The 14,127-nt window shown below is 41.3% G+C and overlaps 1 protein-coding gene across 7 annotated transcripts in view; it reads right to left on the reverse strand.

Annotated features, from left to right (window-relative positions):
• The window catches only part of FRMPD4 (FERM and PDZ domain containing 4), a 912,953-nt gene that overhangs the window by 583,805 nt on the left and 315,021 nt on the right, over window positions 1-14,127 (reverse strand). For 2 of the 7 annotated variants that reach the window (XM_079123115.1, XM_079123117.1), the window contains exon 1: window positions 5,044-5,713. The exons of 4 other annotated variants lie outside the window; for them this stretch is intronic. In XM_079123115.1, the coding sequence (XP_078979241.1) occupies window positions 5,044-5,084 (41 nt within the window). In that variant the 5' untranslated portion in view covers window positions 5,085-5,713. Of the gene's footprint in view, window positions 1-5,043; window positions 5,714-6,308; window positions 8,463-14,127 lie in introns of those variants that run through there. One more of the 7 variants, XM_079123118.1, reaches the window with a different exon arrangement.

The raw sequence follows: 14,127 nt of genomic DNA on the forward strand, positions 1-14,127 counted from the left end.
TAAGGAAATACTCAGCATTCTACTGTGGACTAGATTATCAGTTCCCCAGCACAAATTGTTTGAGGCTTTAAAAGTGTTATTGCCCATTCTTTTTCCATCCACATTGAAGTAGAAGTTTAAAGGTCTGTGGAAGGCCAAAAAGTAACCCTAGTCCAAAGAAGGCAGGTCAAATTAGTGACCAAAGAATAAGCATACATAATTTTCCTAAGTTCAACAAATACCAGTTGGTCAGTTAAAGCGATATTTAGTCATCATTGCTGTATAATTGAATAAATAATTTGAGATCAGAAGTTTCAATAAGGGTCTAAATTAAATGTGAATGTGCATTAGTGAATTTGAGTACTTAATATGCTCAACTTGACATATATACGTACCCATATGTGTGCTGATTATGAAAAAAGAAAACAGGAAGAGGCATAGTTTGATTCAGGGGTCAGTAAACTTTTTTCTCTAAAAGCCAAAATGTAGATATATCAGACTCTGTGGGCCACAGCATCTCTGTGGCATCTATTCGACTTTGCTGTTGTAGAACAAATGCACCCATCGATAATAAATAAATGAATGAGTATATGGATGTGTGCCAATAAAACTTTATATATGGACACTTAAATTTAAATTTCTTATCACTTGTTTTCTTGCTGTTTTGTTTTCTGAGACATTTAAAAATAAACATTCTTGGTTCACAGGATGTACCATAACAGTCAGCAAGTTAGATTTGGCCCATATGTAATAGTATGCCAACCCTTTTTCACCTTATTTGTATTTTTCTTTCTGTGATATGATTAGCTTTCAATGTTCAAGATCACTTGATAGTATATGAGTGGTAAATTTCAGGACTGCATGTTTTAAAAAACTCAAAAAAAGTCTCCATTTTTCTTATTGTGCCAAGTGTGAAATCAGTGTTTTTAAAATTATTCCTTAAATATAAATTTCTAGGGGCCCAGGGTGTAGTTCAGTGGTATAGCACTTGCCTAGCATGTACCAAGCCCTGGATTCAATCCCCAACATCGCAAAACAAAAAGAAATTCACCAATAATGTATATTCTCTCACAGCTTAACTTTCATGGTAATCCCCAAGTGGAATAATAGAGAATAAATTAATAAAATTGAACAGTGTGTGTGTGTAAGGGAGAGAACAAACAACTGGACAGTCCATAAGCAGAAAGCAAGAATTTGCAGGTCATGCATTTAAAGTACAAGTGAATGTCACAGCAGCTGATATTCTCTAGTAAATCCTCAGAGCAAGACGGTGAAATACACTTATCAGAGAAAGAGAGAGAGAGACAAAAAGACAGACTGACTGACTTGAAATGAAATGGTACAAAGCCTGAACTAAATTCCTTCCTTCCCAAACTGAGAGTGACTAGACTTTACAACTGCACATTAACAACCACTGAGAAACACGAGTTAGACATTCCTAAAACAGGAATCTAGTTCTGTTATGAAACTCCATCATTTCACCTCCTGACAGCCACAAAAATTAGCACAATTCAGGAAGGGCTCAGAAAAGTAGCAAGTAGCATGTTTTAATAAAATTAAAATCCAGACTGTTTGGATTTTTTTTTCATTGCTAGCCTCCAGAGCTCACTATTAGCAATATTAATGCAATTACTCAGGTAAAAATAGAGGATATGGGAAAACACGGACCTTTTGTATTTCTTCTTTTACTTCCCCTTTTCCCTGGGAAATGTTTAATTCTGAATAATGGAAAGATTAAAAAACTAGAAGTTTCATAGTATCTAAATTTAAAAAAAGGAATCCATAAAAAATACTTTTATTCTTCCTCAAATGTATGATGCTTATAACAAAATTAACACACTTTATTATGATAGTAGTCACTTATATATATTACAATATAACCCATGCAACTATCAGAAAATACAAAATAAAGCACCTCCAAAATCTACCTACTTCTACAAGAAATAATCTTCATATTAATAGTTGGGACCCAGTCATTATCTCATAGTGTTTAAAGAAATAAAGTCAGGCATTCAATTCATGAACACAGTTTAATAATACCCCTATGAATTTGGGGTTTCAAATCACCTCTCCCAGGCAAAACGGGTATAATCATATGTTTTTCTACTGAACTACATTCTTCTATAAACATTTGAAAGAGTGCATCTGCTTTACGAATGAAATAGTCAATACACAGTGCAGTAACAATAAAAATATATGCCTAGTTTTATACTATTACTGGTTTATAAAGCAATCATCTGTAATGCTCTCATATACAAGGATGGAAAATGATACATAACTGTTACCAGGGAAACAGTGAAGTAACACTGCATGTAAACTATCAAGCAGTTTAATAACCAGAAAATTAGAAGAACAAGAAAAAACACCTTCGGATAGAACATGACACACTGTGCCACCCACATCGGATGTGATCAAGGGTCACAACTAACACAGATGGTGTGAAGGGCTGCAACAACTTGCTAGCTATTCTGATGCTTGGCAATAATTTTTTTAAGTGCTTATCAAAAGATGGCACTGGGTACTTGAAAGGTAATTTGAATTCTAACTTTTCACATGATTAAAGGGGCACAGATTCTGTAAACATGGTTAAATGTACTTTGGAAAGTCAAAACATGAAGTTTATTAATTCTGATATGGATTAATATTCCCTTGGAATGCTCTGTAATTACCACTGTCTCTACTCACAGATAGGACACTTGGCAAATATCAGTTACGGCAAATGTTTTTGGAATCAACCTTCAGAAACTCAAGTTCATAGGAACCAAAGGCAAGGCTAACATCCAGGAAAACTATGTGTGTGTGCCTCTAAACCAAGAGAATTTTAAGCACTCAAGTAACCACATAGATCAAAGCTAAATCCTTTAGGAAGATTATCCATTCTGAAATCAGGAAAATCCTGCCTTGTAAGCACTTTTATACTTCACCTTCGAGAAAATAACTTGATTTCTCTGAGTGTTTTAAACACATACATACACAAGACTTTCTTCCCTCAAGGGCAGAAACAAACAGCTATAAACATGTGTTTCTGCAGGTCCAAGGTCCTCGAAAGGTATCTCTGTTTCAGCCTGGAGACCATACTTAAGCTCACACTGAAAAAAAGGAAGAATTCCTGTGGATGGCAGATTTTTTAGCTGGCACAGTGGCTCAGAACATGTGCACCACCTTCTCTCTTTAAACACTCCCTTGGATCACAGGAAGGACAGAAAGTGAAATTCATACTCATTTACTAAAATTTAAACACTCTTTAAAATAAGATACTAATTCCACCCACCTACACAGCCTGGCTTGGGTTTTACAAACATTCAGGTTTGTGAATATCATGAAGGTATCCTAGAATTGATTAAAGTGAATATAAAACATCTTTCCCCCAAAACACATCACTGACCTCTCCAAAGCTCCTGTTAAAGGACTAAATTGGAGGTCAGGATGGTTTGTTAATCTTGTTGGTGTTAGCACTCCAGGCCACTAACACTTAACTACACTCTTGGTGGAACTTCTCTTTTCCTTTAGTGATATTTCTGTCCATCACACAGAGGGCACCACACAATCTCTAAACTTGCTCACAGCTATTTCCTTAGTATGGTTCATTATTTGACAGCTGTTTATAATCTAGCCATAGGCAGAAGCATGCAGGAAGTTAATAGAACAGTGGTGCGAAGCCATGGCCCTCTACGATACCAGTGTAAAACCAACCAATTTGCTACACTACAGTCATCCACTGCTTAATACATCAATCTTCTGATCTGCAGAGACCTCTCGTGGGCGGCTCTACGACACACATATTTATCCATCACCAGTCTACCCAAAGGAAGTTACATTGGGCCCCCTTTCCCTGGGGAAATCTGTTTGACATGAAGACTGACCCATGTGAATACAAAGGGCAGGTGGAGATGGGTACGAAGAACAAAGACCTGTGGATGTTGGAGAGAGGCCCATCTGAATGGCAATATCCAAACTGAAATGTTTTGAGATGGCCCAGATGGAATTTAGCAAAGCAAAGTCAACATACTCTCCAAAAGCCTCAGGCTTTTGGAGGCTGCTCATCCCTGCCTGATGCAATCAACACATCTCACTCTGACACTAAAGAGTGAAAGAAAACCTAGAATTATTCTCTCCGTATTGCAAGCAAGTCTTTCAACTGCAGCCTGGAAAAACCCAACTGTCTACCTCCTTGGTCCTACCTCCCCAGAGGTCCGGGGCAGAGGGCCAGCCCTTGCAGAGACTTAGGCAGAGAAGGTTGGGAATGGTTTTCTAAGATCTCTCATATCTGGCTCTTCCCAGTTAATGCCACCAGCACAAGACTTTATTTAATTTGTTCAATGCAGACTTTGGAAGCACATTAGGGCAGGAGACAGAAGGACCAGGTAATACCTAGAGGGCCCCAAAGTGGAAATGTTCCTCCTCAATCAGCACTGCTAAAGAAATCTGCCCCAGTTGACTGTTTTTCTTCAGTTTCAACAACATGGCTACTTGGAGGCAAATTTCTAAATCTTTCAAGGCTTAAGAATGTATAGTTTCTCAAAGAAAGGCTGAAAGTCTTTCTCTTCTATCTCCATGGCTTTGACATCTGGGTCATGCTGGGAACACCTGGGTCGACCTACAAACTGACTTTTCCAGGGTGTGGAGGTCTAATTCAGGGGTGGAAGGAAGTGGGGGGCACTTTTGGTCACTACTGTTTGGAAGGCAATCACTCACACTTAAAGTACTCCTGGCTTTCCCTAGCAGTAGCAATTACAACCATCTTCTCTTGGCCCTGAATTATACATGTGACCCCAAGCACCGCTGGGGCTTTCCCTAAGGTAAGACAAACTGCCGTGAACATTAGGGGGGGTTGAGGGGGAGCATGTGTGTGTCTGTGTGTGGTCTACACCCCTGGACACAAGCCCCAGCAGTCAGTTAGAAACAAGTTGAAGAAGGCAGCCCCTGGCCACCTGATTTCAGCCCTATCTTAAGCCCCGCTGCTCCCTCCAGCTTTTCTTCTCCCCAGCCTCCCGAAAAATAAAGCACCAAGTTGCCCAAGGTGGCAGCGGCCCTAGGTGCAAAGAAAACCGGCGCGGCCCCTACCTCGAGAGCTTTGCAATCTTCACAAAGCTGAAGACATCCATGCAGGCAGCGGGGGATCCCAGAGCCCGGCGGCTCTGTTGCCCCTTCTCACGACAGCAACGGCAGCCTCAGCAGCCCCATTGCTGGGACCTCAGTGCTCCTGGGGCTCGGGTGGCGGCGGCGGCGGTGGCAGCGGTAGCCGGGGAGAGCCTGCACCTGGAGGCGGCGGTTGCTACCCCCCTCCGGCCGAGAGCTGCGTGTGCATCCCCGAGCAGGACCATTGATGGGCGCTGGCGCCGGGAAAACTCAATGGAGAGGGAGCCAGGCAGGGCGCGAGCGGCAGGGCGGGGGCGGGGAGAGTGGCCCGGGTCTTGTGCCCCGCCCCGTGCTCTTGGGCCCGGGGACTACAGGACACCCTGGGAAGGCAAGGCCGGGGCAAGGGGCACTGCTTCTGCTCCCTGGCCCTTGGGACCCTGTGCCCCACACGCCGAAGAGCGCAGACTGAGCCTGGAGGCGGCGGGCAAGCTTGGCACACGCGCACGCACCCCTCAAGGCACTGCAGCTGCCTCCCTGCCTCCTTCCCCAAGCCAAGTCCCTTCTCCTCTCCCCACCCCCATCCGCCCGGGGCGGGGGGGAGGGGGCACTCTCCTGTCACCCGCTGCTTGTGCCTCTAGATCTTTCAGATCTGGTCGAACGGTCTATGGCACACTGGAGGACCGTGAACGCTACCCTGTCTTCCCAACCCAAAGGAGAGCCATGCAACCGCAGGCTGCCCAAAGCCTTGGTTTGCTCAGTAAACAAAACTAGCGATAGGGAAAGAACAGGGTTGACTGAGACTGGATCATTTGTCAAGGGGAAGGCAAGGGAGATGCACAGCGCAGCAGGGTCAATTTGGAGAGCGCAGAGTTTTCACTGCTTCCCCACCGAACCGCTGGGGCAAGATGTGACATCTGGGCTGGCTGTGAAGGTGTGTTCTTTGGACAGAGGCACCACAGCGGCAACGGCGGGAGGCATGGTGGGGGTGGGGGGCGCAGTGAAAACAACATAGCCGGTCCTTACTAGAGGAGGGTAGCGCTGAGGGTCCCAGGTGCTATGGTGCAGAGGCTGATTTGATTGGGGCTCAGAAGCTAAAGGAAGACAAGGGAGGAGAATGGGGGCTCTGGCCGGTGGAGCGAGTTGCTTTTTTTTTTTTTTTTTAATTGAGCGGTGGGTGAAGATGGGAAAAGGAAAAAAAAATCAAAAAAACCTTGCTCAAGAAACAAAATCACAGAAACACAAACACTCACCTTAGGCAGAGTAAACTCCAAGTTGCAGCCATTTAGAACTCCTCGCCTTCTCTTTTACATAATTGTCTTGGACAATCACGCCCCTTCATTAACTCATTCTATCTCCTGGGAGGCTCAGGCTTCCTTGGGCCCCTTTCTCTTCTTCTTTTTCTTGGAGTGTCAAGACCTCTTCTCCAAAATCCTTTAAAATTTCTCCCCAGACTCTCTGAAGGTCAGCTGGCCGCACAAAGTGCTCTCACCCCGCAGCGTTCACTTGGTGGCAGGGCCACCACAAAGAAAAGATACCACCCGCGAAATGTTGGAGGATCTAGCCAGTGCGTCTAGCTCTCTGAGGGGATTAAGGAAAAGGAAATAGGTTTAAACTTCCTAGACTTCTGCTCCTATACTGGTCTGCTGTTATATTTAAAGTCTTCAGTTTTCAAGCCTAGTACTTGCACGTTTTTTAAGGCATTTCTTTTATAATTAAACATGAAATCAGTAGCAATCTGCACAATCTAAATGATTTCAAACTTGGGCAAAAAATTACATATTTTTTTGAATAAACAGAATCAATTTTCCTTTAGCTTATTGCAGGCAGATCAGTTTAATGTCATGAACGCAGTTACTTCTCATGGATCAGAGGAAGGCAAGAAATACCTTGGCTTTTGAACCCCTTATTGTTTGTGTAAAATAATTACAATTTGGGTCTGCACTGTGCTTTATAATTTTAAAAGCACTTTTGCATTTGAGTCTCATAGCAACCCTGTCATATAAGTAAGGCAATGTGTTTAAGAAAGAGAAATCGTTTCTTTTTATGCCATAATCCATTCTCAATGTACCAAAGAGATGTTTTTTAAAACTTGGGTCAGATAAGGTTACTTGTCTGATTCAAACTCTGCAAAAGATCTCCATTCTTCTTTGAGATAAAGTTGAACTCCTGCAACAACCAACAAGGTTCCATCTCTGACTTCTGCCTCTCACCCTTTCTTGTACAGGCCCCTCACTGGTCTCCAGCAACACTAGCCTCCTTTCTCTTCTTCAAACCCTGCAGATATCATCCAACCTTAGGTTCTTTGCTATGGTTGTCCTCTCACCCTGGGATGCTCTTCCCTCAGATATTTGCATGGGCAGTTCTTCACCCTATGCAGTCTTTGCACAAATATCATTTCTAAAATATCACATCTGGGAAAACCTATTTAAAAGAGCAAGGTCTTCAGACCCTGGACTATGAGTCCCCATTAACTGGTTATTTTGGGGTTTTGTTTTCTTGTTTCCATTGTACTTATCACCCACTAGCACACTAGATAATGCATTGTTATCATTATGGCTTCTTATCTGAATCATCCACTGGAATGAAAGCTCTACAAGGGAAGGGATCTTTGTTTGTTGTTGTCATTGTTTTGCTTTTTGGTTTTTGTTTTTTTCACTGATCAATCCCAAATGCCTAGAAGAGTTTCATGGATGTAGAAGGCCCTTAAAAAATTTTGTTGAATGAATCATTCAATTCACAGCAAAAGAAAAGCTGGTCAAGCATTACCTATGAGTCCTGATGCCTCTGTGTCCACATGGATATGTGTTCCCTCCCACAACACTCCTTTCCCTGCATCCTTTGTCCTCTTTGGGTTGTTAATGATGGCAGTGAAGGTCCTCTCATTTCTTTCAGTTATTTATGTTTTCTCTTCACCCTTACTACCCCTTCTCAATAGAGAGGTCACCAACATCTGAATCAACATCTGGCATCAAGAGACCCGCTCTTGATTGGAAAAAAACGACTAACGTAATGCCTTTGGAGAATGTATTTTGTAAAAGTGCTTCTTTTTGAGAACAGAACAATTGAGATGCCCTTTTAAAAAGAATGCCCTATTAATCAAGAATTATTAAGGGCTGAGGGTATAGCTCAGAACTAGAGGACATGATTAGCATGCATGGTACCTAGCATGCTAGGTACCAATTGCTTCTTATTCAAAACAGTGAGAGTGACAGGAAATCAGCATTGTATTTACTTATATACAGGCTCCCTTCAAGACATCTGGTCTACCTGGAACAGCTTGCTACTCATCTTCTTCCTGTGCCAATCTCTACACTACGATTATGAATGGTGCAGTTGCTGATGCTTCACAACAAAATAGGCACCAGGGGAATGACTGGCTTCTCCAGGTCTTTATGCTCCTCTGATATATTAATTATCTAGTGTGCTTTTTAATGACTTGATAGCATTTTCTAAAGCAAAGAGATTCTCCTCCTCCTCCTTTGTTTCTCATTAATGTAAAAATGGAAGAATCTGCTCCCCCGAAATGTGCTAACACAGCCAGTTTATACCTTTGAGCCATCCTGGCAGACAGGCAGATATTTGAGTACCTGTTCTCTCAGCCTTGTCCCCTCTCTCTACGCCAGGTGTGTGTGGCAGAGGATGGGAGAGGTTTCTTTTTCTAGCAGGAAATGAATCAGCCTAAAATAAACAAAAGCCAAGGAAGGATCTTGGGAATCTCTGTGATTTTTCTGAAGTTTTAGCTCCAACCTGGATAATTTCTAATGCTCCTTCTAGACCTTATACAGACTTACCCATCACAAACCATAATTCCCAGTCTTGAAAATCTACTTAATTTGCATGACATAGATTCAAGTGACATTTGGTCATTTCTGAGAAGCAGACAAACTTTCAAACATTGTCGAATGTGCTTGTGAATAAGTGACTCAGGGTCATCGGATTCAGAGAAAGACTCTGCAACTCTCTAAGATCCAGTTTCCCCACCTGTAAAATGGAAATAGTAACACATACCTACCTTAACTAGAATGGGCACTTGGAATTGGATTACATGTGAATTGAGGCACTTGGAATTTAAATCTCAGCATTCCACAACGTCCTTGACCCTTGACATTACTGTTAGGAAAAAATTTCAGCCTTTAAGATGTCTATTTTGAGCCAGATATAGTGGCAAACAGCTGTAGCCCCAGCTACACAGGAGGCTACAACAGGAGGATGGCAAATTTGAGGCCAGCCTTGGAAACTTAGTGAGACTCTGTCTCAAAATAAATTTTAAAAAGGAACTGAGAGTATAGTTCAGTGGTGGAGCACTTGTCTAGCATGCACAAGGCACTGGGTTCATTTCTCAGCAGAGAGAGAGAGAGAAAGAGAAAGAAGGATGGAAGGAGAGAGAGGGGGAAGAGAGAGGGAGGTTTGAAGGTTAAAACATCTGTTTGGACTGATCAAAGGTACTCAATAGTGCCTAAGAATCAAACTGTTTACTAATCAGTCATCAGAGCCATAAGCTGTGGTATCTTTTATATTCTGGGGATTTTTCAGAGGGAAAAGGGAAGGATTCTACATCACTGTTAAGGCCTTATCTAAATCTGGTGTTGGGAATCTGCTATTGGACTGGATGTTCCCTACAGGAGAGCCACCGAGGGTTTTGTCATTGTAAATTGCAATAGAGAGAGCCCCGTGCATTTCTCCACCATCTGGTCTCAGTCCTGACAACAACAGTAAGTAAAAGCAAGATGGCCATTCATTCAGTAAATATTTATAACAGGTCTCCTATATACCATGGACTGTTGTAAGCACTGGGAGATAGACCAGGCAACAAACAAGATTCTGCTCACATAGAACCTATATTGTAATAGGGGAGGTAGATGAAAAACAAGAAAATAAGAAATTGTTTAAAAAATAGCAGATGGAGTTGGCAGAGAAATTGTTAATTTGATTAAAAGGGAGTGATCATGTGGCTACTAAAGATCAAGTGGTTGAGAAAGACTTCTCTAAGGAAGCAACATTTAAACTGTGATAGGGTGGACAGGAAAGAGGCTACCACTCAACGTTCATGTGGAACAGCAAGGACAAAACAACTGTTGTATATTTGACAAATCAGAAGGCATCCAGTGTGTATAAATGGGTATTGTGTTCAAAGAAGTGAGAGTAGGGGACTGTGTAGGGGTGAGACAGGATGGGGCTCACAGGTCAAGTTGAACTGTCTGACTGTCATCATGGAATGAAAAGACTTAGGGGGTGTTTTAACACTGAAGTGGCAAAATGTCTGATTTACATCTTAAATGACCACTCTTGAGGGAAGTGAGTGTGGGTCAGGAAAATTACTCAGGGGCCTACTGCTATAGTTCAAGCAAGAGATGGTAGTGGCTCAGAGAGAATCATGACAAGGAAGTGACAAACTGTGGTGAGGCTTGGGAGATGTGTTGATCAGGGTTCATTGATAAATTGGTTGTGGGAGGCAGAGAGAAAGAAGAATAAGGGAAAACTCATTATTTTATGTTAGCTTAAAAATACCTTGTTTTAAAGATGATTAACATAAAAATGGGCAGGACTTTACCTATTTATGTGCTCATGTACACTGCCTTCTCCCATTTGTCCATGAACTCTCATGCTCAGAGGGTTGACCCTCCTCCTGATATGTGATCATCATCTCTCTTGCCTGCTCAAGGCCCTCATCCTGCCACTTTCTCATTCTCCTACATCAGCATTTTTTCCTGAACTGCTGAGGCATTCTTATGTGCCTTTAATCTTGCTCTCTTTATCCAAACTTTTTGAAAAATTCTCTTAAACCCCATATTTACCTTCCTTCAGCTAAGTTCAATTATTCTTCTGACCTTTACATCAATACTTCTCTATCAAGCTCTGTACTTGCTATCCCACTGTATCCTGAATCTTTTCCATCTTTTTTCTTTTTTCTTTGTTCTTTATTTTTGTGGGAATGGGATTGAACTGAGGGATACTACCACTTAGATACATTCCCAGCCTCATTGGCACCATTTTTTAAGAAAATGCCTTGCTAAGTTGCTGAGGCTAGGTTTGAACTTGTGACCCTCTTGCCTCAACCACCCAAGTAGCTGCAACTACTGATGCACCACCCTGCCTGGCTATTCCATCTGTTTTCCTACACCATTACAATCCATTCTACTCCATTAAAACCATTCTTGTCCCTGTAACCAGGAACATATATGTAGCTAACTAACTCTAATGGCCAATGCTCAGTCCTTATTGTATTTAACTCAGCTGACCATTCCCCCTTCCATGAAACATTTTTTTCATTTGGCTTTGAGGACACCACATTGTATTGGCTTTCTTTCTTCTTTCTTCCTTCCTATTTGCTCTTTCTCAATATTTTCTTTTCTACTCTTCTGTCACTGTGTCTCACCTTGCCAACATGTAAACATTACAATGCCCTGGAGTTCAGTCCTATGCTTTCTTCTATGTGAGTGTCTATGCTTATTTGAACATCAACTATATGCAAGAATTCCCACATGTATAACCTACTGAACATCTCTAACAGATGTCAATAGGTACTTTGAACTTCACATATCCTAAGACTAATTTTCATAGAAGACCCCTCCGTCCAGTCTTTAGCTGTTAATATCAACTCCATACGTCTAGATGCTCAGTTCCAAAATCCAAGCGCCACCTATGACTTTTTCTCTTTAACTTCACCACAAATCAGTCATCAAATCTTTCAGTACTGCTTTCAAAAGAGATGCATGCTGTTTACATATCTCACCAACTCTACCACTGCTACCTACGCAACAACTTACTAACTAGTGTCCCTGCTTTTCCCACTAGCTCTACACTCAACAAAACTTGTTAGGTCTTCCAGGAAAGTTTTCTTAGATATCAGAAAAGCCTTTCTTTTATAACCAATAGAAAAACCCCACTCTGCAGCACTCTTTATTCCTCTTTATTTTTCTCCATCACACATCATAACCTAGGATACTTTAATTTATTATTTTATCTACCAGAATGTAAGCTACATAAGGCAAGGGGTAAGGATCAACGAATGGATAAATAAATGAATAAATGATGTCTCATAGAGGTGAAGTGAATTGCTTAGAGACACATGTAATTAGCAATAGAGTGAGGATCACAAGCCACTGTTCTTTATTTTACACCACTTAATGCCTCTCATATCTGAACTAGCACATAATAGATAAAAGATTGTCAGGGAGTGAAGGGGCAACTAGGGAATAAAGAAGGAAGGGTCCCTGGAGATGATGATATTAAGTCTTAATGGGTATGTTACTTTTAGTTATCCTAAAGGATGGGGATTTAGTGGGCTCTGTGGCATGTGACACAACATAAGAAGATAGTCTGGGGCAAGAAACATTGCTGTGTATTCAGGAAAAGTGGGCACTGTGTTGCTGTTTGGTTCCACAGAGAGAAGAGAAAAAAGAGAGATGAGGTTAGAGAGGCAGAAAGGGGCCAGATCATGGTCTATATCTTGTTGGTCACTGGGCTTCAAATTTTAATAGAAAAAAAATGTTGTGTCCAAAAGCAATTATTTCTAAGAACCCCAATGCAAAAGAATATATAGAATAAGATTTCCTTGAGTAAAGAGGGAATTAAGGCCCCAGCCCTAAGAGCATCCCCTTTTCTCTCCTCCAAGGCACTATTGTAGGCTTATTATGAGCCTAGTTTGAGAACAGTAGTATTAATGATGGGGAGTAATGGATCAGCTTAAAGTAGGAGATGATCTTGTCAGATGGATACTTTAATTAGATACTTGGGAAGTTGAGGGAAGAAGACTGGAAGTAAGAAATCCACTCAGGAGAGGGGTGTGGCTCAGTGTAGAGCAATTCCCTAGCATGTGTGAGGCCCTGGTTTTGATCCCTAGCCTTAAAAAATGTCTAACTAGGAGAATATAGAAGGAGTCCATTGCAGAAGTAGAAAGGATAGAAAATTACATTGGGGATAAAATCATCAGGACTAAATATTTGATTATGTATAGAAGAGTCAAGAAGAGGGAAGTCAAAGAACCCTCTCAGATGTCAAACTTGGATGCCAGGGCTAATGGGAAGTGACCCTAAGACATCTCCATTCTCAGAGGTGTCTGAGAAGCAGGATTTTTAAAGGAAAGCAATGAAATTCCTTCATCACATTCTGGTTGTAAAATGCCCAGTTGATGTCCATAGGATGTTAGATCTACAAGTCTAAACCCAAGGGAAGTTGTGACACATAAAAGAGCCAGTAAATATGTTGAATTCAGTACAAATGTTAACTTACCTTCTATGGAGGGATTTAGTTTTGAATAATGGAGCAATATTCTCAGAGATGGACTTGGCATCTGATGTGGTTTGAATATGCAATGTCCCTCAAAATATCATGTGTTCAGAGGTGGGGACTTTGGGAATTGAGTGGATCTTGAGGGCTTTGACCACATCTGTGGATGAATTCATTGATGACTGGGAGGTAGGACCTATTTGGAGGAAGTTGGTCACTAGGGACAATCCCTAGAAGAGTTTATCTTCTCTCAGACCCTTCCTCTCTATATACTTTCTGGAGGCCATGAGTTGAGCAGCTTTCTCCACCACATGCTACCAACCACCAAAATATTCTGTCTCATCTCAGGCCCAAAGCAATGGAGCTATCCAACCATGGACTGAAACCTCTGAAACCATGAGCCAAAATGAATTTTTCCCCATACAAGTTTTTTTTTTTTTTTTAGGGAATTTTGGTCAAAGTGACAAAAAGCTGACTAAGACAACATCTGAAGACAATAGGATTATTGAAAAATTAGGTAAAGAAAACTAATAAAAGCAAAAAAAGGGTAAGGATTATTTTCTTTCTTACTTCCTCTTTTCCTTCCTTCCTCCCTTTTCATCCCTTCCTTTCTTTTTTAGCTTTCAATTTTGCATGCATGTCTTAATATTTTAGAGAGGAGGGAGGAGGAACTAGAAGATAGAAGATAAGATAAGCTAGTTTTAAATATTGTTATTTTTATTAGTATTAAATAAAGATATGAGTCATACCATACATTTGTTAGGTTCAATTTTTCTAAATGCTTTTGTTCTGTTAGTTCTGGAAATAATCCTGGAAATTAAACAAGAAAGGTATTATTAT

Source organism: Sciurus vulgaris (genome assembly GCF_902686455.1).
Source record: "Sciurus vulgaris genome assembly, chromosome: X".
In the NCBI taxonomy this organism is placed as follows: domain Eukaryota; kingdom Metazoa; phylum Chordata; class Mammalia; order Rodentia; family Sciuridae; genus Sciurus; species Sciurus vulgaris.